This window comes from Scleropages formosus, chromosome 6 (genome assembly GCF_900964775.1).
Source record: "Scleropages formosus chromosome 6, fSclFor1.1, whole genome shotgun sequence".
Lineage (NCBI taxonomy): Eukaryota > Metazoa > Chordata > Actinopteri > Osteoglossiformes > Osteoglossidae > Scleropages > Scleropages formosus.
The window spans coordinates 6,779,751-6,801,558 of NC_041811.1; the positions used below are offsets into that span (position 1 = coordinate 6,779,751).

Sequence of the window (21,808 nt, forward strand, 5' to 3'; positions counted from 1 at the left end):
TCACCTTATCAAATGAGCATGCTTCTAGGTGTGAAGGCGTTTTCTGGAGCCAAATACTGAGTTACAATCTAGGTGTAAATAAATAAAGTGTAATCATATATCATCATATAATTCACTGTGCGTAAAACTACAGCTATCAAACTCTGTTCAATCACCTCAAGTATGAAAAGATAATTATATAGGACATTTTTAAATTATATTATTTATTATATTATTGTACGGGGGCACGGTGGCGCAGTGGGTTGGACCAGGTCCTGCTCTCCGGTGGGTCTGGGTTTCAAGTCCTGCTTGGGGTGCCTTGCGATGGCCTGGTGCCCCGTCCTGGGTGTGTCCCCTCCCCCTCCAGCCTTACGCCCTGAGTTGCCGAGTTAGGCTCCGGCTCCCCACGACCCTGTATGGGACAAGCGGTTCAGAAAGTGTGTGTGTGTGTATTATTGCAGTTATATAGGAGAAATATACAGCGGACAGTTTGCTTAGAGCTTCTGCCTTTAAACCCAAAGGTTGTAGGTTCGAACGCCAGCCATAATACCCTTTAAAAGGTACTTACCCTAAACTGTTCCAGTAAAATTACACAGCTTTATAAATTAGTAAATAACTTTAACTTAAAATTGCTTTGGGGAAGCTGAAGGGCTAAACAAACTCAAACTGTCAAAAACAACTTTATAAGATGCAGTAGTAACTTTTAACAGTATTAAAGCAGTAATAAAGCAGTATTTTTGGGAACCATGAAGGGTCCATGTAGTTTAACGAGTTATGTAAATATATTTAATGTCTATGTATAATACACAGTCGTTCAGTCCTTGTGTTATGAATGTTTCTTTGAATTGAGATTTAAACCTTTCCCACATTACTTACTTGGCCATGCACTAAAAGCTTGTTTGATGCAGGATCCCAGTGGTCCAGAGTTTATTTTGGTAGCATAGGGTGTAATGCAGGGTACATCCACATTGGAGGTAAGTCCAATTTCCTTCATACACATGCTACTGGCAATTTAGACTCATTAATTTACTGTGGAAAGAAACCAGAGAACCTGGAGAAAACCCATACAAGCATGAGGGGAATGTGCAATCTCCACACAGACTGAGCTGGATTTGAACCTACACCCCAAGAATCCAAGTGCTGTGAGGAAACATTGCTACCCGCTGCACTACCATGTTGCCCACCACATTACTTATTTTAAATTCTATTTTCATTACTGAACTGTTTTATAAAACATTCCCTTTGCCTAGTAAAAACAACCTAGGTTTCAATGTCCAGCCATTACTTGGCAGTAAAATGCACTCAAGCAACACAGGAGAGTGTAGGACTTTCTTAATTCAACCCACTGTGGGAGTGGAGTTAAGGGATGAACAGGTCAACAATTTGCATTTAGTTTGTGGAGAGAAAGTACTTTTATTCTCAGTAATGTTAAGCTAGTCATGAATTTAATGTTGCTCAAAATTACACAAATCTCACAATTTCACAGTCACAAATGTGTCAATATGTACAGTGTTTTCTCCTTTTGATGTAACCTCACGTATGACATCATGTATGAGACAGCGCAATCGTTGATTTGGTTTATATGGTGGAAAGTAGTAACTGTACTTACGAATCACACATCTGCAACTACGTCTCTCTTTCTCTTAATGTAATGCACACATTGTATTTTCTATATGATGTACGTCGCTTTGGAGAAAAGCGTCTGTTAAATGAATCAATGTAAATGTACAGTAAATGTGATTATTCTGTACAGTGTCACATTTGTGTTAAGCAACAGCGCCACCGCACGGTAGACATAAGAACTAAGGTTTTAAGTAAACGCCACAGTACAATACAGTGTACAGTAGTTGCTCCGAAAGAGTGGCGATGACAGACCGTTTCGCAACGTAACACAGAATCTCACCTAAATTTGTTTTATAGCATCTTAAATAAATTGTGAACGTGGATAAAACTGCCTTTAACTGATATTTTAGATTTTGGATAGATTTGTAACTGTAAAAGTAAACTACAAGTAGAACTAGCTGCAGAGAGTTTCCACTCATGCAGTTTCAGGATGTATTGTGAGATCGCATAAGACTAGATTAGACAGATAGATAGATAGATAGATAGATAGATATCACTTATGACAATTCAATATTGGAAAATGATAACAGTAGCAGTAAAATAATGGACAAACAGTAAACAAACACCAACACTTTTTAACCTAACACAAGTTAAACCAAAACCTTCCCCAATAATATGTGCAAAATTTCAAATGCGCTGTATGTGTAATTGGCTGTAACTGTCTTCATGGATGGGGGTGCCGTGGTGCAGTAGCGCAGCGGGTTGAACCGGGTCCTGCTCTCCGGTGGGTCTGGGGTTTGAGTCCTGCTTGGGGTGCCTTGCGGCAGACTGGCATCCTGTCTTGGGTGTGTCCCCTCCCCCTCCAGCACCCTGTGTTGCCAGGTTAGGTTCTGGCTCCCCATGACCGTGTGTGTGTGTGTGTGTGTGTGTGTGTGTGTGTGTGTGTGTGTGTGTGTATCTTCATGGACATATTTAACACCACCTTAAAAAGCTCAGCTGTACCCACCTGTTTCAAAAACACCACCATTATCCCTGTTCCTAAGAAAAACAAAGTGAGCTGCCTTAATGACTATCGCCCAGTGGCACTAACCCCCATTGCAATGAAATGCTTTGAGAGGCTGGTGCTGGGACACATTAAGGACACCATCCCAGACACTTTGGACCCACTGCAGTTTGCCTACCGCCACAACAGATCCACTGAAGACAAAATATCACACGCACTTCACACCATTCTGGCTCATCTGGGCAATAAAAACTGCTATGCAAGGCTATTATTTGTAGACTATAGCTCAGCATTTAACACTGTCATCCCAACCAAGATGATCCACAAACTACTAGGGCTGGGACTGAGTGCCACATTGTGCAACTGGACCCTGGATTTCCTCACCAACAAACCCCAGCGTGTGCGGATTGGCAGTAATACCTCCTCCCCACTGACCCTCAACACTGGCACTCCACAGGGAAGTGTCCTGAGCCCGGTGCTATACTCCTTGTTCACACATGACTGTGTGGCCAGTCATAGCTCCAACACCATCATAAAGTTTGCTGACGATACCACCGTTGTGGGTCTGATCACCAACAACGATGAGACGGCCTACAGAGAGGAGGTGAGGCTTCTGGGAGAGTTTTGCCAGGACAACAACCTGTCTCTCAATGTCAGTAAAACTAAGGATCTGGTGATTGACTTCAGGAAACAGGATACAGTTCATGCACCCATCTACATAGGAGGGGACATTGTAGAGAGGGTCAACGGCTTCAGATTCCTAGGGGTCACCCTCACTGCTGAACTCACATGGATTGAGCACAGCATCAACCATTACGGTACTTGTACTTATCACAATAACCTTGAAGTTGAAATGGTAAGGTTCTTGATTCTTGCAAATCAAAGGTTTTTGCAAATGGGATTGTTAACCTGTTATATACGTGATGGTATCAATGTAACAATAATCATGCATGTTTTCTTAATGCCGGCGGCGTAATTGATAATTATATTTGATCATAAGACTTAAAGACCCACGCTTTGGAAAATACTATAGGTATACTATAATCGCGCCTTAATGTTCTTTTTAGGTGTTGTTGTGCAAAGAAATGTAGTATTAACAGTCTCTATGAGTTGCTATTGTTTTCTGTTAGTAATGTTTTGTGTTTTGTAACTCACTGACAGCGCATTCAACTCAAGCCTTGGTCAAGGTGCTACACACGGAAACGCTGTACTGACCTTCCCTTCCTTGTTTGTGTCACAAAGCGGAAGTGACATCAGAGCCACGCCCACAGTCTCCTGTAACAGTTGTTCTTAAAATGGCGCCGTTGGATTTGGACAAGTATGTGGAAATTGCGAAGCAGTGCAAATACCTTCCCGAAAACGACTTGAAGGTGAGAGTCAGGTGATTCTTCCGTCAACTGCCAAGTGTTTGTGTGCTTTGAAGTGACGTCTTCTCATGTAGTATGCCTATAAACGTATAAATCAGCTGGAGGCTATCACAAAGCGGAACAAGAAGAAGAACTGTTAGCAGTAGGCTAACAAGCTAGCTGACTAGCCGGCCCGGCTTTTTTGACATTACTCAGACTACTTCTCCAGTCGCTGCCCTAAGAAAACTCAGGCTTCTCTGTCTATGTATGTATGAAGGTTGAAGTCATTCGGGTTTTTTTTTTCCGGCCGTTCTCGGTTGCCAAGCGCCGGTACTTGAGTTGTCGGAAGAGTCAAAACTGCTTCAACTTACTATGACTTGCGAGAGGGGAATTACAAATACAAGTTCTCTTGTTAACGTTCACCAATGGTCATTCATGTTATCCCGTATTCATGTTATCATGCAGTTGTCGAGTAGCTGGGCTAGAGCCTCCCAGGTTTAGTTACGATAACTTCTTCTTGCCACTCACTGTGTCTGTCAGAGAGTAATATTAGGCTGCTGGGTCGTATCATACGATACGTATGCTGGGCGTGTGACATTCATTTAGTTAGTTTTTCTAGTATTTCTGACATTTATATGACAGTTTTCCCCAAAGCAATTTACTTAGTTGGTACACTAAGTTACTTACAAATGATTTACCCAATACAGCAGGGATTTTTTTTTGTATCAATTCAGGGTAAGTTCCCTTGATCAGTGGTAGCAAAGCAGGAGGTGGGATTAAACCAGCAACCCTGAGCCTGCAAGGTCCTTGGGGTTTTTTTTTTTTTTTTTTTGTTTTAAATGTAGAGTTTTGCTTGCAAGGGGGGTTGCGGTGGTGCAGTGGGTTGGACCGGGTCCTGCTCTCCGGTGGGTCTGGGGTTCAAGTCTTGCTTGGGGTGCCTTGTGATGGACTGGTGTCCCGTCCTGGGTGTGTTCCCCTCCAGCCTTACACCCTTTGTTGCCGGGTTAGACTCCGGCTCCCCGCGACCCCCATGTGGGACAAGCGGTTCAGAAAATGTGTGTGTGTGTCTGTGAGTTTTGCTTGCTATGTGTTTATGTTGCGTGGTTCTACTTTGAGTTAACCTGCCTGCTGTGTCCCTCCTGCAGAGACTGTGCGATTATGTGTGTGACCTGTTGCTGGAGGAGTCCAACGTCCAGCCTGTGTCCACCCCTGTCACAGTATGTGGGGACATTCACGGCCAGGTAGCATGCTCTGCCAGCACCTTGGTCTGACATGACCTCATGCGCTTTGCTAACATCTTCTGAACAACAATTTCATCTCTCCGATTCGCTGAAATCACCTAGCTAGGGAACAGTTACATGGGGGTCTATGTATGAGCAAATGAATAAATGAAAACTTTAGTAATCCTGACAAAAATAGATTGCTGTAGCCTCACACAACATAATGACAGCAATGTAGTCTTTTTTTTCTTATTTCCCGTTTGGGGGGGGGGGGGGGGGGGGCTACTTATGGTGTTCATAGACCCACAAAGTTGCATGGAAAATCACAATGACAAAGGTGTTTGCACACAATTTAATGATCACACCAGCATGCTTTATCATTTTTGCTGGTTACTTCATAGTAAACCTTATTTCACTTGCAGAAGTACAACTGACATCCAACATCTTGGTGTTGAGTTTATGAAGTGGGTTGATGTCTCCAGCACTTATTCATTTATCTGGTAATTTACCTGATAATACTGTACAGTACAGCAGCACTAGGTGGGGGTTTGAACCTGGAACCTTCAATGTCAAAGGCAGCAGTGATACCTGCTAGCTACCTGTCTCATCAGTACAATGGTAAAAAGACCATGTAACAGGCAAAAATCCAAGGACCTGTTAAGTGACACAAGGGGACCTGTTTTCATATCTGCAGCAATTGAGTGTGCTGTTTCATAGCTCTTCTGAATCTGGCTCTAACATACCAGGTCCTGTGTTCCTGCAGTTTTACGACCTGTGTGAACTCTTCAGAACCGGGGGCCAGGTTCCCGACACCAACTACATTTTCATGGTGAGTACAGACTGCTCGGCTCTGAGCGAAGCGTGTTAAATTTGCTTGTTTCTCATGGTGAAAGGCCGTGCTGTCAAAGATTAAGTATGTTAAACATTAAGTAATTTGGCTTGGTGTCTGTATTTATTCTTCATTTAAGTGAGGGGGAAATTTGCAGAGCAAGACTTGTGTAGTTTTGGAATTAATTTTAGATGAAATTGAGTAGGATAGTTGGTATAACTATCCTTCCCCTTCAGTCTGATTGCCCAGTTAATTTACATGTATTAAATGGTAAGGCACCTACAGCTTTTACTCTTTAATACAACTGGGTAATCTTTACTGGAGAAATTTAGGGCAAGTGCCTTGCTCAAGGTTACTGCAATAGTAGGTGGGTTTTGAGCAGAGTCAAGTGCGTGCTATCATTTAGCCGTTTAAGATAATCCTTGTTTGATACTGCAGGACCTGGATTAGACAGGCAGTTGTGGATTTCAGTTCCAAAAGAGGACCCCAAAGAATCTTTACCATGTGTTAGATGGAACTCTGTGCCCCTGGGGTAGGACAGCTGTGGCTGGGTGGTTGATGTTTCCTTAAAGCTCCTGACTTAGTGCTGATACCTCACATCTGTGTGCACCCCCACAGGGTGATTTCGTGGACCGGGGCTACTACAGCCTGGAGACCTTCACGTACCTCCTAGCGTTAAAAGCGAAGTGGCCGGATCGCATTACGTTGCTGCGGGGGAACCACGAAAGCCGACAGATCACACAGGTGTATGGGTTTTATGGTGAGTGTTCGGAACATTGACCTTGCTCCATGCTGCCTCGTTCATAACCCCCGTGCTTTAGAAATTAATTTAAAAAGTGTCAGGTGTGACTTTTTTGTGCTGCTTTGATGGACCTATGTTTAACGATGAAACGTGGAAGTGTTGGCTTACCTGAGCTGAACAATCTGTTCACCATGTTTATATTCTGTTTTACGTGTGCCATGAAGCTGCTTGCTAAAATGGGTAATGACTGCTGGTTTTCCATAGCCCTTTGTTTATCTTGCAGATGAGTGCCAGACGAAATACGGGAACGCAAATGCCTGGCGGTACTGTACGAAAGTGTTTGACATGCTGACAGTAGCTGCTGTGAGTCTCACTTGTCTTACTTGTACAAAGCAGCTGCAGTATCATCATTGCAGAGCAATGCATGTTTACAGTTCTGACAACTAGATGTGGGTCAGCTGTAAAATGAATGATCCAAATTACTAAACAGATTGCATGATCAAAAAGGTCTTTTGTGCTGCTAAGTAGAATAAGAGGTTCTCAACTATGTAATTATGAGAACTTAAGGCTTTTTGAGCATTATATTATGTAAGCAGTGTTTATCTGTTTGCATTTGTTGCTACAGTCTGCAATACTCAGTATGTTGCTGTTTGTTTTGTATGCATACTCTATTTGCAGAAACTGAATTTTTTTGTTGTGGTTGCATAATGAAAATGATTTTCATATATGTCAGTTAATGTCTAGTGGGATTTTTCCCTGTGCAGTTGATTGATGAGCAGATCCTGTGCGTGCACGGCGGACTCTCCCCAGACATCAAGACCCTGGACCAGATCCGCACGATCGAGCGTAACCAGGAGATCCCCCACAAGGGGGCTTTCTGTGACCTGGTGTGGTCAGACCCTGAGGATGTGGACACATGGGCCATCAGTCCAAGAGGTGCCGGTTGGCTCTTTGGTGCCAAAGTCACAAATGAGGTCAGTGAGGAGCACCGTGTGCCATCAGGCTGTGCTTTCAAATATTTTCAATATTTTAAAAAAAAAAGTTTGTTCCTAAAGTTACAAATTTATGAAGATGCATTTTTCAAGTTTCTAACTTTCCATTTGCGGTTTATTCGCCAATCTGTTTCCTTAAATTGTTTTTACAGACCTAGCTCTTAGGTATCAGTAAAGAACATCCAGACAGAAGTGTTAAACTCATTGTCATGGTGTTGACATCTAAATTTATTTAATGGATTTCTTATGTGACTTAAATAAGCTACTTATGGTGACTTACCCATTTATACAGCTGGATAATTCTTACTGGAGCAGTTTTTGGGTAATAGTGTATCAAAGGAACTAGAGTAGGAGTTGTATGAAGTAATACCTGTAAAGCTGTAAACACTGCGCCCCCTGCTGTCGCAGCTTATGTATAGTGTTTGAGTGTCAATGATCAGTAACATCCATCCATCCATCCATCCATCCATCTTCCTCCGCTTTTATCCGGGGCCGGGTCGCGGGGGCAGCAGTCCGAGCAGAGTACTCCAGACCTCCCTCTCCCCGCACACCTCCTCCAGTTCCTCTGGGGGAACCCCAAGGCGTTCCCAGGCCAGCCGGGAGACATAGTCTCTCCAACGTGTCCTGGGTCTGCCCCGAGGCCTCCTCCCAGTGGGACAAGCCCGGAGCACCTCCCCAGGGAGGCGTCCAGGAGGCATCCGGAACAGATGCCCGAGCCACCTCAACTGGCTCCTCTCGATGCGGAGGAGCAGCGGCTCTACTCCGAGCTCCTCCCGGGTGACTGAGCTCCTCACCCTATCCCTAAGGGTGCGCCCAGCCACTCTGCGGAGGAAACTCATTTCTGCCGCTTGTATCCGCGATCTCATTCTTTCGGTCATGATCCAGAGTTCATGACCATAGGTGAGGGTAGGAACGTAGATCGACCGGTAAATTGAGAGCTTCGCCTTACGACTCAGCTCCCTCTTCACCACAACAGACCGGTACAATGACCGCATTACTGCAGACGCCGCACCGATCCGTCTGTCGACCTGCCGCTCCATTTTTCCCTCACTCGTGAACAAGACCCCAAGATACTTAAACTCCTCCACTTGAGGGAGCAACTCCCCCCTAACCCGGAGGGAGCAATCCACCTTTTTCCGACTGAGAACCATGGCCTCGGATTTGGAGGTGCTGATTCTCATCCCCGCCGCTTCGCACTCGGCTGCAAACCTCCCCAGTGCACGCTGCAAGTCTTGACTTGATGAAGCCAACAGGACCACATCGTCCGCAAAAAGCAGAGACGAGATCTCGCGGCCACCAAAACAGACACCCTCCGTTCCCTGACTGCGCCTAGAAATTCTGTCCATAAAAATAATGAACAGAATCGGTGACAAAGGGCAGCCCTGGCAGAGTCCAACATGCACCGGGAACAGGTCTGACTTACTGCCGGCAATGCGAACCAAGCTCCTGCTCCGGTCATACAGGGAACGAACAGCCCGTAGCAACGAGCCCCGAACCCCATAATCCCGAAGCACCCCCCACAGGATGCCACGAGGGACACGGTCGAATGCCTTCTCCAGGTCCACAAAACACATATGGACTGGTTGGGCAAACTCCCACGAACCCTCCAACACCCTAGTGAGGGTATAGAGCTGGTCCAGTGTTCCACGGCCAGGGCGAAAACCGCATTGCTCCTCCTGAATCCGAGGTTCGACTATCGGTCGGATTCTCCTTTCCAGTACCCTGGCATAGACTTTCCCAGGGAGGCTAAGGAGTGTGATCCCCCTGTAGTTGGAACACAATCTCCGGTCCCCCTTCTTAAAAAGAGGGACCACCACCCCGGTCTGCCAGTCCAGAGGCACCGTTCCCGAACTCCACGCGATGCTGCAGAGGCGTGTCAGCCAAGACAGCCCCACAACATCCAGAGACTTGAGAAACTCGGGGCGGATCTCATCCACCCCCGGAGCCTTGCCACCGAGGAGTTTTTTGACTACCTCAGCAACTTCAGCCAGGGTAATGGACGAGTCCCCCTCCGAGTCCCCAGCCTCAGCTTCCTCTACGGAAGGCGTGTCGGAGGGATTGAGGAGATCCTCAAAGTACTCCTTCCACCGCCCGAGAACATCCTCAGCTGAGGTCAGCAGCGCACCACTTCCACTGTTAACAGTGTTCGTGGAACACCGCTTCCCCCCTCTGAGTCGCCGGACGGTTTGCCAGAATCTCTTTGAGGCCGACCAAAAGTCTTCCTCCATGGCCTCACCGAACTCCTCCCAAGCCTGAGTTTTTGCCGCGGCGACTGCCAGAGCCGCGCTCCGTTTGGCCCGTCGGTACCTGTCAGCTGCTTCAGGAGTCCCATGAGCCAGCCAGGCCCGATAGAACTCCTTCTTCAGCTTGACGGCATCCCTTACTTCCGGTGTCCACCACCGTGTTCGGGGATTGCCGCCGCGACAGGCACCGGAGACCTTATGGCCGCAGCTCCGGACAGCCGCACCGACAATGGAGGAGCGGAACGTAGTCCATTCGGACTCAATGTCCCCCACCTCCCTCGGGACCTGGTTGAAGCTCTGTCGGAGGTGGGAGTTGAAGACCTCTCTGACAGGGGCCTCCGCCAAACGTTCCCAACAGACCCTCACTATGCGTTTGGGCCTGCCAGGTCTGTCCAGCTTTTTCCCCCGCCATCGAATCCAACTCACCACCAGGTGGTGATCAGTTGACAGCTCAGCCCCTCTCTTCACCCGAGTGTCCAAGACATATGGCCGAAGGTCAGAAGAAACGACTACAAAGTCGATCATCGACCTCCGACCTAGGGTGTCCTGGTGCCAAGTGCACTGGTGGACACCCTTATGCATGAACATGGTGTTCGTTATGGATAAACCGCGACTAGCACAGAAATCCAATAACAACTCACCGCTCGGGTTCAGATCAGGGAGGCCGTTCCTCCCAATCACGCCCCTCCAGGTATCACTGTCGCTGCCCACGTGGGCATTAAAGTCCCCCAGTAGAACGACAGAGTCCCCAGTGGGAGCGCTTTCCAGCACGCCCCCCAGGGACTCTAAAAAGGCCGGGTACTCTACACTGCCGCTAGGCGCATAAGCACAAACGACAGTGAGAGACCGTTCCCTGACCCGAAGGCGTAGGGAGATGACCCTCTCATTCACCGGGGTAGACTCCAACACATGGCGGCTGAACTGGGGGGCTATTAATAAGCCCACACCAGCCCGCCGCCTCTCACCTTGGGCAACGCCAGAATAGTGGAGAGTCCACCCTCGATCGAGTAGAGTGGTTCCAGAACCCAAGCTGTGAGTGGAAGTGAGCCCGACTATATCTAGACGGTATCTCTCAACTTCCCGCACCAGCTCAGGCTCCTTCCCCGCCAGTGAGGTGACATTCCAAGTCCCAAAAACCAGAGTTGGCGCCCGAGGTTTGGGTCGGCCGGGCACTCGGCCCCGACCACCGCCCAAATCACAACGCACCGGCCCCTTATGGTTTCTCCGGCAGGTGGTGAGCCCACCGAAGAGCGGCTCCACGTTGTGGCTTCGGGCTGAGCCCGGCCAGGCCCCGTGAGCTGATCAGTAACAGGATGAGAAATTTTGCACATGTCAATGGAATGAATCAACAGTCAACATTTTAATGTCGTCTTTAATCCTCTTTGCTCCAATCGGAGCATAGGGCCTTCACTGTCTGTCTCCATTGGTTTCTGTCCTGGGCTGCTCGCTTTGCCTTTCCCCAGGACATGCAACATCTTAATGTAGCGCAAGCTTATTAAAAGTGTTATTTCAAATATTTTCTTGTATAGCTATATCAGATTTTTACAAAACCTGGTCTGCAAATAATTTGAGGTGTGTGTTTCAGCTTTCATTAATTGACATTGGAGTTACAAAAAATGTCATGAACAGTCTTGTGGTTCTAGATCTGTTCATAACTTAAAGAGCCAATGTACTTGTTTATACTGACACTGTTTCGCATTTTCACTGACTTCTGCACACTGAATGTAAGTAAGTTTTCTACATTTGTGCTGCAGAAGACTGCAAATGTTAAAAGCCTTCAGCTCTGTAGTCTACTTTCCTATTTCCATGATGTGTTCCTGTTCAGTTGTTTGGTATAGTTACCATGGGATGCTTTCTTGAGTCCATAGCTTGATCACTTTCTGTACTGAACCTGTATGCTGAGGTGGTACAGATAAGGGTTTTTTTTTTTTTTTGCTCGCTCCTGGAATCCTTACCTTGTTTGTTTCTGCTCCCTCTCTGTCCCTCTCCAGTTTGTCCATATCAACAACCTAAAGCTGATTTGCCGGGCGCACCAGCTTGTCCACGAGGGCTACAAGTTCATGTTTGACGAGAAGCTGGTGACAGTATGGTCAGCACCCAACTACTGCTACCGCTGCGGGAACATCGCATCCATCATGGTGTTCAAGGATGCGAACACACGGGAGCCCAAGCTGTTCCGTGCTGTGCCGGACTCAGAGCGGGTCATTCCCCCTAGAACGACAACGCCCTACTTCCTCTGAATGTGGGGCCGACTTGCCTTCCTTTTCTGTCTACTTATATGTTCATTTTTCCCCCTCTTTCTTAAATTTTTAATTGTACAATGCTTTTTTTTTTTTTAAAAATACTCCAACTTATATTTTTAGTCCTTCCCTTAAAGATTTCATTTGTTGCAGAGATCTTTATTTATTTTTATGGTTTTATTTTTCTGATGCCATTCTCCACCAAAAACCTTGGCAAGCTAAGAAAGGCGTAACATTTTTATGAGTGTACTGCCCTTGATGTCACACAATGGTCTGTCCCCTCCTTGTGCTTTTCGGTGTAAAGGTCTTACCTCGGGCCATAGCTGCTCCTCGTGGAACCACTATCTCCTTTGTGGCGCTTTGCTTTAAGGTCTCAGCCTGGATTGCTGTGACCGGGGCAGTCAAGACTGTGGAAGGGAGAATCTGCCCACAGTGTAACTAGAACTCAACTTTTCATGTTGCCTTCAGTCCCTGTCCTGTCTTAGCAGAGTAGCAGGGCTTATGTGCTGCTGCAGAAGGGCAGTGTGATGATGTTTTTAAAGTGGCAAAATTATTCCTTCTCTGAGGTGTTTAAGGAGGTTGGACAGGTTGCTTTATAAATGGAATTTTGCGAAGCCAGTGAAATGCAGATGATTCATTCCCCGCTCTTTTGAAAGACAGTGCTGTGAGTCAGTCTGTAGTGTCCAGTTGCTGCTTTTAAAATAGACCAGGGCTGGTGGAATGTGGTTCAGTGTGGGAAGGAACTGGTTGGGTTGTGATGTATTTGTACTTTTTATTTTTTTTTTTTTCCCCTCCCCCCTTCTTGACTGTTGTAGAGACTGCAGCCCAAATATCAGTTAAATATTGAAAATAAAACGCCTTTATTATTAACTTTAAATCTTTGTCAGTATTTTCGCCAGTTCTTTTTCGTTTTGGTAAAATTTGGGGGGTGTTCAGTCCTTGCGAAGACCAGACAATAGTATTAATTGATTTATTAATCATAATCATCTGTCCACACAGATTAAGTGTGAATCAATAGCAAAGCTACTCATTTGACCACGAGGTGGCGCTAGGTTCCGTCGACCGGGCTTTGTTTCGGTATTCACCCAGCTGTCCAATAGGATCGCTTACCGTAGCGTAAGCTCGCCCTTTTTCTTACGCTCCCAGTGACTGACGGAGGAGACCGCCAATGAGGAATCGCCTGTGTACGTCACTACAGGCCCAGTTGCAGAAAGTATTCGTAAACGTTCGCCGCCAGCCACGCCGCTCGCGCGCGTTTCTTGCAGCTTGTGAATGGGCGCGCGGCGCGGCGCTGTGCGGCACGCTCAGGGTCCGTTCCTGTGACATATTTGCGCGCACTGCAGCCGGACCTTGGTCCTCCGGAGAGAGGAGCGGGACTCGGACACCAGGTACTGGTAGCTATGCGGGTAGCTGCTGGCTTATAGCGTTGCCCTGCGCCTGGGCGGGCGGACGCGCGCGCGCACGCACAGTTTTTTGCTTGTATGTATCATGATCATGTGTGTCGTCAGGCTCTGATTAGTACAGCTACACTAACCAGTTCAGCTGCTCTTGCATTTGCAGCAGGCTGCATCCAAACATTAGCCCGCGTTCCGCGCGCCACTGGGAAGATGGGGATATTCTATGAGCAGTTGATCGCGGTAGTGATTGTTGGAGTGCATGACAGTCACCCCCCGCAATGAGTGCCCGGTCTTACTGAGAAACTGCTGGAGCGATCCTCTCTCTCACTGATCCGTGCCGTTCTGCGCTAGTGACAGCGGGGTGTCGCGCGGCTCTGATTTGGGGAGAGGTGCGCGCGCGCCTCATCTTCACCACCTCCCTGTCCTTCCTGGTCCTTTCATCCCCCATTCTCCTCCTCGCGACTCCGATCGCTGTCTGACTGTCATTCCAGCGAGAGTCCTACCGACGGCACGCGTTTCCCCAATCGGGGTCTGTGGGGGGGAAAAACGCGGAATATTTATTAAAAAAAATCGTGGTAAGTGTGACATTCAATTCATGAGTGCATGATTATGCTCGCGGGAATGGAGGGAAGGCTGTTTTTTTTTTCCTGAGTTGCTGGTGGTGTGGTGCCGGCGTGTAAGGCTCTCCAGATGGACAGGGATGATGAGCTCCAGCAGGCAGGTGAGTCCCTCAGCTCCTGCCTTTCTACACCCGCAGAGGTGAACAATGATGCTGACGATGTTGATGCAGATGGTGGTGGCCACCTGGACCAGTAGTGTGTCGCTATGTCCTTCTAGACAGGTGACAGCCGGAGTCTTGATGACTCTATCCCGGAGGGGGTTTACATTCGTGGACGCCATTACATGCGTGGAAACACACCGCCGTGTGTCAGGACACATTGCATAACATGTGTTTTTGGAGGAGTGTTTTCATACAAGTCAAAGCTGTGGATGATGGTGCAGTGAGTGGTTGCTGTGTGAGGGGGTGTGTGCATGCGTATCTGGATATGTGAAGCTCTATGTACACAGGTGCATTTAAATCCTGGTTTTTTTTTTTTTTTTTTTCTTCTTCTTCTTCCCCCGTAGCTCTGTAACGGAAGGGTATGTGTTTCACACCTGGACATGTCCAGCCTCAACCCTGAACGTCAGTAGTTAGCATAGTGTATCTTTGCATGCCCCTGTGGTGTGAGGTGTGTGTGTCTCCCCATCTCTGAGGCTCTTGGCTTTAACATGTGGTGTGTGGGGTTGGATGGGTCTGTCAGTGATGTGAATTCTGCCTGATTGGTGCCCTGTGGATGTCCCATCGCCTTGGAACAAGGATGTGGACTCCTCTGGACAACTGCTCCAGTGATGATATCTATGACGTTCTGCCATGACAATCGAGACGTTCCTTGCCAAGCTGGGGATCCAAGATGCCATTTACCAACATTTTAATTACTTGTTAAACACTGGCTTACAAATCTACTTTCTAGATTGCCCAGGAGGGGTGGGCAACCACTGGCCCGTGGACCCCCAGAGGGTTTTTTTTTTTTTTTTTTTTTTTTTTTTTTTCTCCTTCCCCCCCCCCCCTCCCTCAACCTTCACTTGGGAGTTTTTGTTCCTTTCCCTGGTGGCCAGTAGGTATACTTATAGCTCTATAATAAGTTCTTCATTATGGTAGCCATTAGTTGACTGACTGTCTTTGTTTGTATCAATTTTTCTTGCTGTATGCCTGTGTTAAAGTGCTCTGTGTCACTGCGTGAGAAGAGCGCTCAAGAATATCCTGATGGGTGGTAGGTGGCATTGTGTTTAGAGGTGTCACTCTGCAATGGGAGGACCTGGGTTTGAATTCTACCTCTTGCAGTAGTATCCTTGGCTCTAACCCTGAATTAATAGAGTAAAAATTACCCAGCACTATAAATGGGTAAATCAGTGTAAGTAGCTTAATTCACAAATCTAAGAGCAACTGATTGCATAGTGGTTAGAGCTGTTGGATCTGAAGGTTGCAGGTTCAAATCCCACCTCCTGCTGCAGTACCTTTGGTCAAGGTACTTAACTGGAACTAAGACAGTAAAAATTACCCAGTTTCATAAATGGGTTATAATTGTGTCGCTTAACATTGTAAGTGGCTTTGGAGGAAAGCGTCAGCTAAATGAATAAATGGAAACCTGGCATTAAGTATTAGAAAAAGTATGGCTTTGTCCTTTATTCAGCACTCCTTTGGTACAGTATGCTTTGCACAAGTGCATTATTGTAGTAGCTGTTTTGATCCTCTTTAGTTAAGTCACCTGGGTTCGTAATGCATCCTGGTCTCATTTTGAAAAGCACTCATAGGGTCTGACCTCTGCTGCCTAAGGACCCATGGCCCCCAGGTCACGCCTACTTCCTGACATCTGTCCCTCGAACCTGCCCATGCGGCTCAGGCACCCCTTGGGCCTCCTCTGCTCGGTATCCAGTTTAGTCATGGTGTGGGGGCCAGAGTTTGCATCCAGTGTGAGGACAAAACTTCTAATTGCTGCACAGCTTGCCTTTGTCTGACTGGTGCCGCCACTTGTTTTCCCATTGGGCTTTGTACTCGGAGGTTCCACTCCGTGCCAGCTGGTAACTGTAGAACCTTTAGAAGTGGCTCCCCTTGGCTCTCTCAGCTGCTGGTATCCCCCTTTCCAGGGCTGTACCAAATCCCACCTAATTTAACTGTGCCATTGGGTCAAAAACCGCATACGCTGGCTCGTTCGTGCATCAGCATGACTGGGACTGAAAGTCTGTTTTTAGTTAGTTTTTTGTTCGTAACTCCAAAGTCACGATCAGTAACTCCTTAATATAGCTGCTCCTCAATTTAATTGACTTATTAATGAGACTAAAACACAGGAGGGATTACGTTACTTTGTCTCGACAAACCCCTATTTAATGCAAATTGTTTACCGATTCTTCCCATAAACATGCTTTGTTTCTCATTTTGTCATTGATCATTGACACTTGGGAAAACTAGAGAGAGATGTAAACACTGTGGAAGTGAGCTGAATAATTGCAGACATATAAATCACGATTCAACACATATTCTGTTTGGATGCATTTTATCGCCACCTATTGGCCAGGCGTGTAAAAACGGGTCGCTTTCATTGCATAGTGCGTACATGCACACCCAGTGTCTGAAACTACTTGTCCCAAGCGGGGTCGCGGAGAACCGGAGCCTAACCCGGCAACACAGGGTGCAGGGCTGGAGGGGGAGGGGACACACCCAGGACAGGACGCCAGTCCATCGCAAAGCACCCCAAGCATGACTTCAACCCCAGACCCACCAGAGAGCAGGCCCCGGCCAAACCCACTGTGCCACCGCGCCCCCTATCGCTGTCAATAATCAAATGGTAATGAATTTTAAAAAAAATCCCAAAGCCTGCAATTCATTATGTATTGCTTCTTTTTGGTGGCAAAGAAGCATTCTGTCCACTGCCTTGATGCTACCACAAGTCATTCTCGGAAGTAGAAAAGTTTACTTCAGACTGTTAGAACATAAGTGAAGGAAATTCTGTTAAAGAACCCTAAAGCAGTCTGAATCTTAAAAAGTAGTAACTGAGCTGTTTGTAGGAGAAGAAAAAAGAGTGAAAATTGTGTGTATGATGCTTTCTGAAATTACGCACATTCCCATTGAGGTTTACTTGTCATTGGACCTGGTATTTTTATGAAACCTGGTACTCAGTTTATAAGGCTGGCAGTTGAGGCTCCTCATCTCAGCGTTTTGGGGATGAAGGACTGTGGTCCTGTAAGAAAATACTGGCATCTTTGCTCGAAGGAAGGATTTCTTGTCTGATGCTCCCCTAGATGAAATGAGACAGCTGCCCTACTTTCCTCCTCTCCTTTTTCATCTCTCCTCATTATGGAGTCAGTTAATGCTGCTGATTTTTCTGATGTTTCCCTCTCCTTCCTCCCCAAATTGTGGCCCCGGAAGGAAGTCAATAAAAATGCTCAAGAAAAGGCAGCTGTGTGATTGCTGTTTACACCTCCGGTGCTTTCGTGTTCTGGGGTTTCCAGAGGGACAGTGGAAAAGGAATCTTTGCCGTAATGTTAATTATTCCTGTAATGACCGAGCAAGTGAGAGAGCCGCATTGAAGCATCCATCCCAAGAGCACACGCAAGGAATGAATATACTACTTCACTCATAGTTTTTCAGGAGAGTAAGCCATGCCCACAAGTTCATGGCTAACCAATGGCATCATGGCTTTGTGGTATATTTTAAATATTTCCTGATTTTACCCAGTTAGTGGCCAACTGTGCTCTCTGTTCCTGTGTTTGGCACTGAACCCCTTTCCTGCACCCATCTGTCCAAGGTTATGATCTTTGTATCATAAGATCAAGGAATGATCTTTCTGCTTCACTCATGTTTTTTGGCATGGAAGCCACACCCACAAGCCAGTGGCATCATAGCTCTATATATATGTTTTCTGATTTTACCAGAGCAGTGGCTAACTACACTCTCTCCACCCACCTTTGACACTTATCCCCTTTCTTACACCACGTTGGACAGCCGGTTTAGGCTTTCCATTTCTTTCTAAACATGATTCACCACAGTTGTCTAGTGAGGGCGTATCAGTAAGCGTTTGTGCATCATCCATGGTCCCTGGATTGGCTGCACTATCGGAAGAATCCTTTTGCTGAGGGAGACCAGGAACTGTTGCAGGATGGTGTTATTAGACCACCGCGGAGATGTAACAAGCTTTAAGCTAACGGTGATGTGAAATGAGGGTGGAGGGCTGGCCCAGTTCCCATCATGCACAGCAGGTCTGTGCTCTTTATGTACATGTATAATATCTAATTCATTGGGCAGAAACACAATGACTCAATGCAGAAGAAGTGAAACTTTGAGGATCTTGGATGTTTTAGGGTGGATGTACACTTCTTTAATAACTGTGCTCCCTGCTGCCTGAAAATTGTTTCTAATAAACTTAAGGTACTCATTCAAGTGTATGACAATCACTTGGGACTGACAGCCAGTCCCCAGAGGGTTCTGGGTACAGCATTGAGCAAAATTGTTAAAAAGCTTAAAAAAAAAAAAACAACAAACAAACTTTGCTATTTTTTTTTCTTTATAGTATTGCCAAGTATCTCTTTTCTTCTGGCATATTTCTAACAGAGGAAGTTGACAACATCAGTAGTATCGGCTAGATGTGTCTAAAGCTTTTAAAAGAGAAGCCTTCATGCAAAGATGCTTTTACAGACACAAATCGATGCATACTTGGTCAGACATCTGTTTACTCTTAATTTGAACACTTCACATTAAATCTTGTGCGCCGATTAATATATTCTTGGATTGCAGCCCACAGTGAGGATGGACAGCATCCCTTTCCACTGAAGGAAGATGATGTGTTTGCAGTGCTCTCACCTCCCTTGCTTACCCTTTCCTTTCATCAATGGAGTTCATGAAGTCTAGACTGTCCTGAAGGGACCAGCATTACCTCCTCCTGCTTTTGCAGTCGGCAAATGGTGCAGTGGTTAGAGCTGTCACTTTGCAGTTAAAGAACCTGTGTTCAAATCCCTGCTTGCACTGTAGTACTAGTCTACGATCTTGACTTTGTTGGCGACATCCTAATTTTGTAACCGTTGTATGCAATGTACCATGGTGATTGGCCAGACTATGGGGGGGGTGGTTCATTGTTATATAACTTTCAGGAGAGACCACTGATAATGAACAGGGTCTTTGACCAGAACTGTATCATGCTGAATAGCTGCAGGTGGTGTTGGGGTTCAGAAACGCAAAAGCAAAGAGGTAATGGATTTAGCCCTCTGGTGAGGAGTTGCTGTTACACCATTTGAAAAAGTCTCCATGTAAACTGAACAGATAAATCACTGTAATGAGTTTGATTTGCTGACTAAGTCAGGTAATAATTGGGTGAAAAGATGGCACCTTGTCGGTTACTTTTATAGATCTTTTCAGTGTGCAGTTTCTGATTGCTCTTGATGTTTCCGGTGTGTAGTTTATTTTAAAGATTAATGTAACAGTGCCATAAAAGTGTACGAAACTATTAATCAATACAGAATAAGCCTGCAATCAGGAGAGGGCAGGGTTTTCCAGGTGGTTGAGGAGGAGCAGGGAGGTCACTTACCAATCAATGATCTGTGGAGGCGGGCTTATAATATGCAAATAATATGCATTTTTCTTAAAGGGCTCATCAGCCTTTGAAAATCATGCTGAGGCTGTGGTCTTTTCAGGCCAAGTGCGTGCATAAATCACCAGTCTAAAGCACAGTCCTGGGGCTGAATGTAAACTTAATCAGTTCAGTGTTTTTGTTTCCTTCAGGGTGTCCGGTACATGTGGGATTTCGTAATTGCACGGGCTGTAAATCATGATTGTTGAAGCTGTAAGCCTCTCGGAGGGAGAAGGGGCCTCTCTTTGTGCCGTGTGTGTGTGAGAGCAGTACGTCATTGCAGATTTCATCCTGTTTTCTTGCCTTCTAGAAAGGGTACATTTTAAAGAAAAACACCATGTTCTCACCAAGCATCTGGTTTTAGGCTTGAAAGGCCCATTTGTGCTGACCTATATTCCTAGAGGCAGAGGCCGCTGGAGGTGATTTACCTACCGCCTGCCCGCAGCTGTGTGTGACGGCACAACCCACACACTGGGGGAGTGAGGTTGTGTGTGTGTGTGTGTGTGTGTGTGTGTGTGTGGGGCTGCCTTTCCACTGCGCAGCGCTCATGCATTTTTATAGATGGAGGAACTGGGTCAGATATGGAAGCCATCAGACCACACGATGCAAGCTGCACCGCGGTTCTGCGTTTACTGTGTGTGCGCTTGTGTCTATGTCTGTGTGCTTCCGTCATTCATTATGTCTAATTTGTGGGCATTTGTTTGTGTTAGTATTAATGTGTCTATACATATTGTTTGAACTAGTTTTTTCAGTCCTTAGAATTGTATTCCATTAATATTAATATGTTGCTTTTGGCTTTCCTGTGACCTGTTAGTAATACTGGGTATTTGTTTCTTTATTAGCATTAGTGGGTCCTTTTAGCATTACTGTGTTTCTCTTAGTGTGTGTGTGTGTGTGTGTGTGTGTGTGTGTGTCTCTTGGTATTGCTGTAATGTTAGTATTATTGTGTTTCTACTGGTGTTCCTGTATTTTTTTTTGCTGTTCTGTTGGTATTAGTTCTGTTAGACAAACGAATATTAATAGACACTTTTAGAATTACTGGGTTTTTATTAGTCTTCATCTAGTGCCGTTAGTGTGTTCCTCCTGTTTTTTTATTTTATTTAAAAGTGTGTGCATGCTACTGTAACTGAGCGTGTGTATTACTGGAGTGATGAAGGTGTCTCACATGTGCCAGCACCTCCGGGGCTTTTTTTTTTTTTAAAAAGAATTACCACGTCAAAGCCTGAAGGAAATTAGTTTAAATTCACTTAATGATATTGAGCTCCCTCGTGGTCGGTAAACCCGTTTAGAGGTCTAGGATCTCTGGCCCTCAGGGATTCCACTAGGGGACGGAGCGTTTTCAGAGAGCCGTCGTTTCAGTAACCCTGGCCAGTGACCTGACCTTTGACCCCTTCTGCCAAATACACACTCTGGGTCAAGGCCAGCAGTCCAGTAAACTCAATTTAAAAATGTCAAGAATTTGACTTGTAATTTAAAGACTCTGAGGCAGATCTACTCAATCATGTAAAATTTGTTTTCTTAACCACATAGCCATATTAATATTTTTATCATTTGTTTTTATCCAACTCCTTTCTACAAAGTGACTTACATTGTGAGGTCTGGACACCAAGATATTTACAGTAAACGGCTGGGTAATTTTTACTGTATCAGTTCAGGGTGCGTACTTTAATCAAGGGTACTACAGCAGGAGTAGAAAGTTGAACCCGGGTCCTTTGATTGCATTAACCACTATGCAGCCTGCTTTAGTTTTCTAATGTGCAGGGCCTCCATCCATTTCTCGCTGCAGTCGGACTTTCATTGCTTGTTGGGTGTGTGGGTGGGGGGGGGTTGTCCTCAGTGATAGACATGGGTCTGTGGTTGTGATCCGAGAGAGCCTGGTGTTGGCGTGCACAGGGCGCGCAGCAGAAACACTTCTTATTTACGCAACATTCTTTTCAGTCCCACCCCTGAGCTGCTGCTCTGCATAACAGTCTGAGTTTGAACCCCCCCCTCCCCACCCCATGAAGTTCCAACAGCTTTGAACCTGATGACCATTGTGCTCCTTTGGTTAGTTGGTGACTTTATTGGCTGTGGTTGAGATCTGCTATATAAGGCTG

At 46.1% G+C, this 21,808-nt stretch overlaps 2 protein-coding genes across 6 annotated transcripts in view; both read left to right on the forward strand.

The window, feature by feature from the left end:
- Window positions 1–3,803: 3,803 nt before the first annotated feature.
- Window positions 3,804–13,018, forward strand: LOC108922660 (serine/threonine-protein phosphatase 6 catalytic subunit). Its single transcript, XM_018732924.2, has 7 exons — window positions 3,804–3,915; window positions 5,037–5,132; window positions 5,875–5,940; window positions 6,559–6,700; window positions 6,966–7,045; window positions 7,447–7,656; window positions 11,909–13,018. The coding sequence occupies exons 1-7, from the start codon at window positions 3,841–3,843 to the stop codon at window positions 12,155–12,157; spliced, it is 918 nt and encodes a 305-aa protein (XP_018588440.1). The 5' UTR covers window positions 3,804–3,840; the 3' UTR covers window positions 12,158–13,018.
- A 143-nt stretch (window positions 13,019–13,161) lies between these two features.
- Window positions 13,162–21,808, forward strand: part of LOC108922659 (protein SCAI) — a 36,141-nt gene continuing 27,494 nt past the window's right edge. For 4 of the 5 annotated variants that reach the window (XM_018732918.2, XM_018732921.2, XM_018732922.2 and 1 more), the window contains exon 1: window positions 13,162–13,545. The gene's annotated coding sequence lies outside the window, so the exon portion shown is untranslated. Of the gene's footprint in view, window positions 13,546–13,583; window positions 14,130–21,808 lie in introns of those variants that run through there. The other variant, XM_018732920.2, reaches the window with a different exon arrangement.

Coding starts and splice junctions, on each gene's coding strand:
- LOC108922660 (XM_018732924.2), top strand. CDS start 3,841: ATGGCGCCGTTGGATTTGGACAAGTATGTGGAAATTGCGAAGCAGTGC. Junction 5,133..5,874: donor GTGGGGACATTCACGGCCAG/GTAGCATGCTCT, acceptor GTGTTCCTGCAG/TTTTACGACCTGTGTGAACT. Junction 7,046..7,446: donor ACATGCTGACAGTAGCTGCT/GTGAGTCTCACT, acceptor TTCCCTGTGCAG/TTGATTGATGAGCAGATCCT.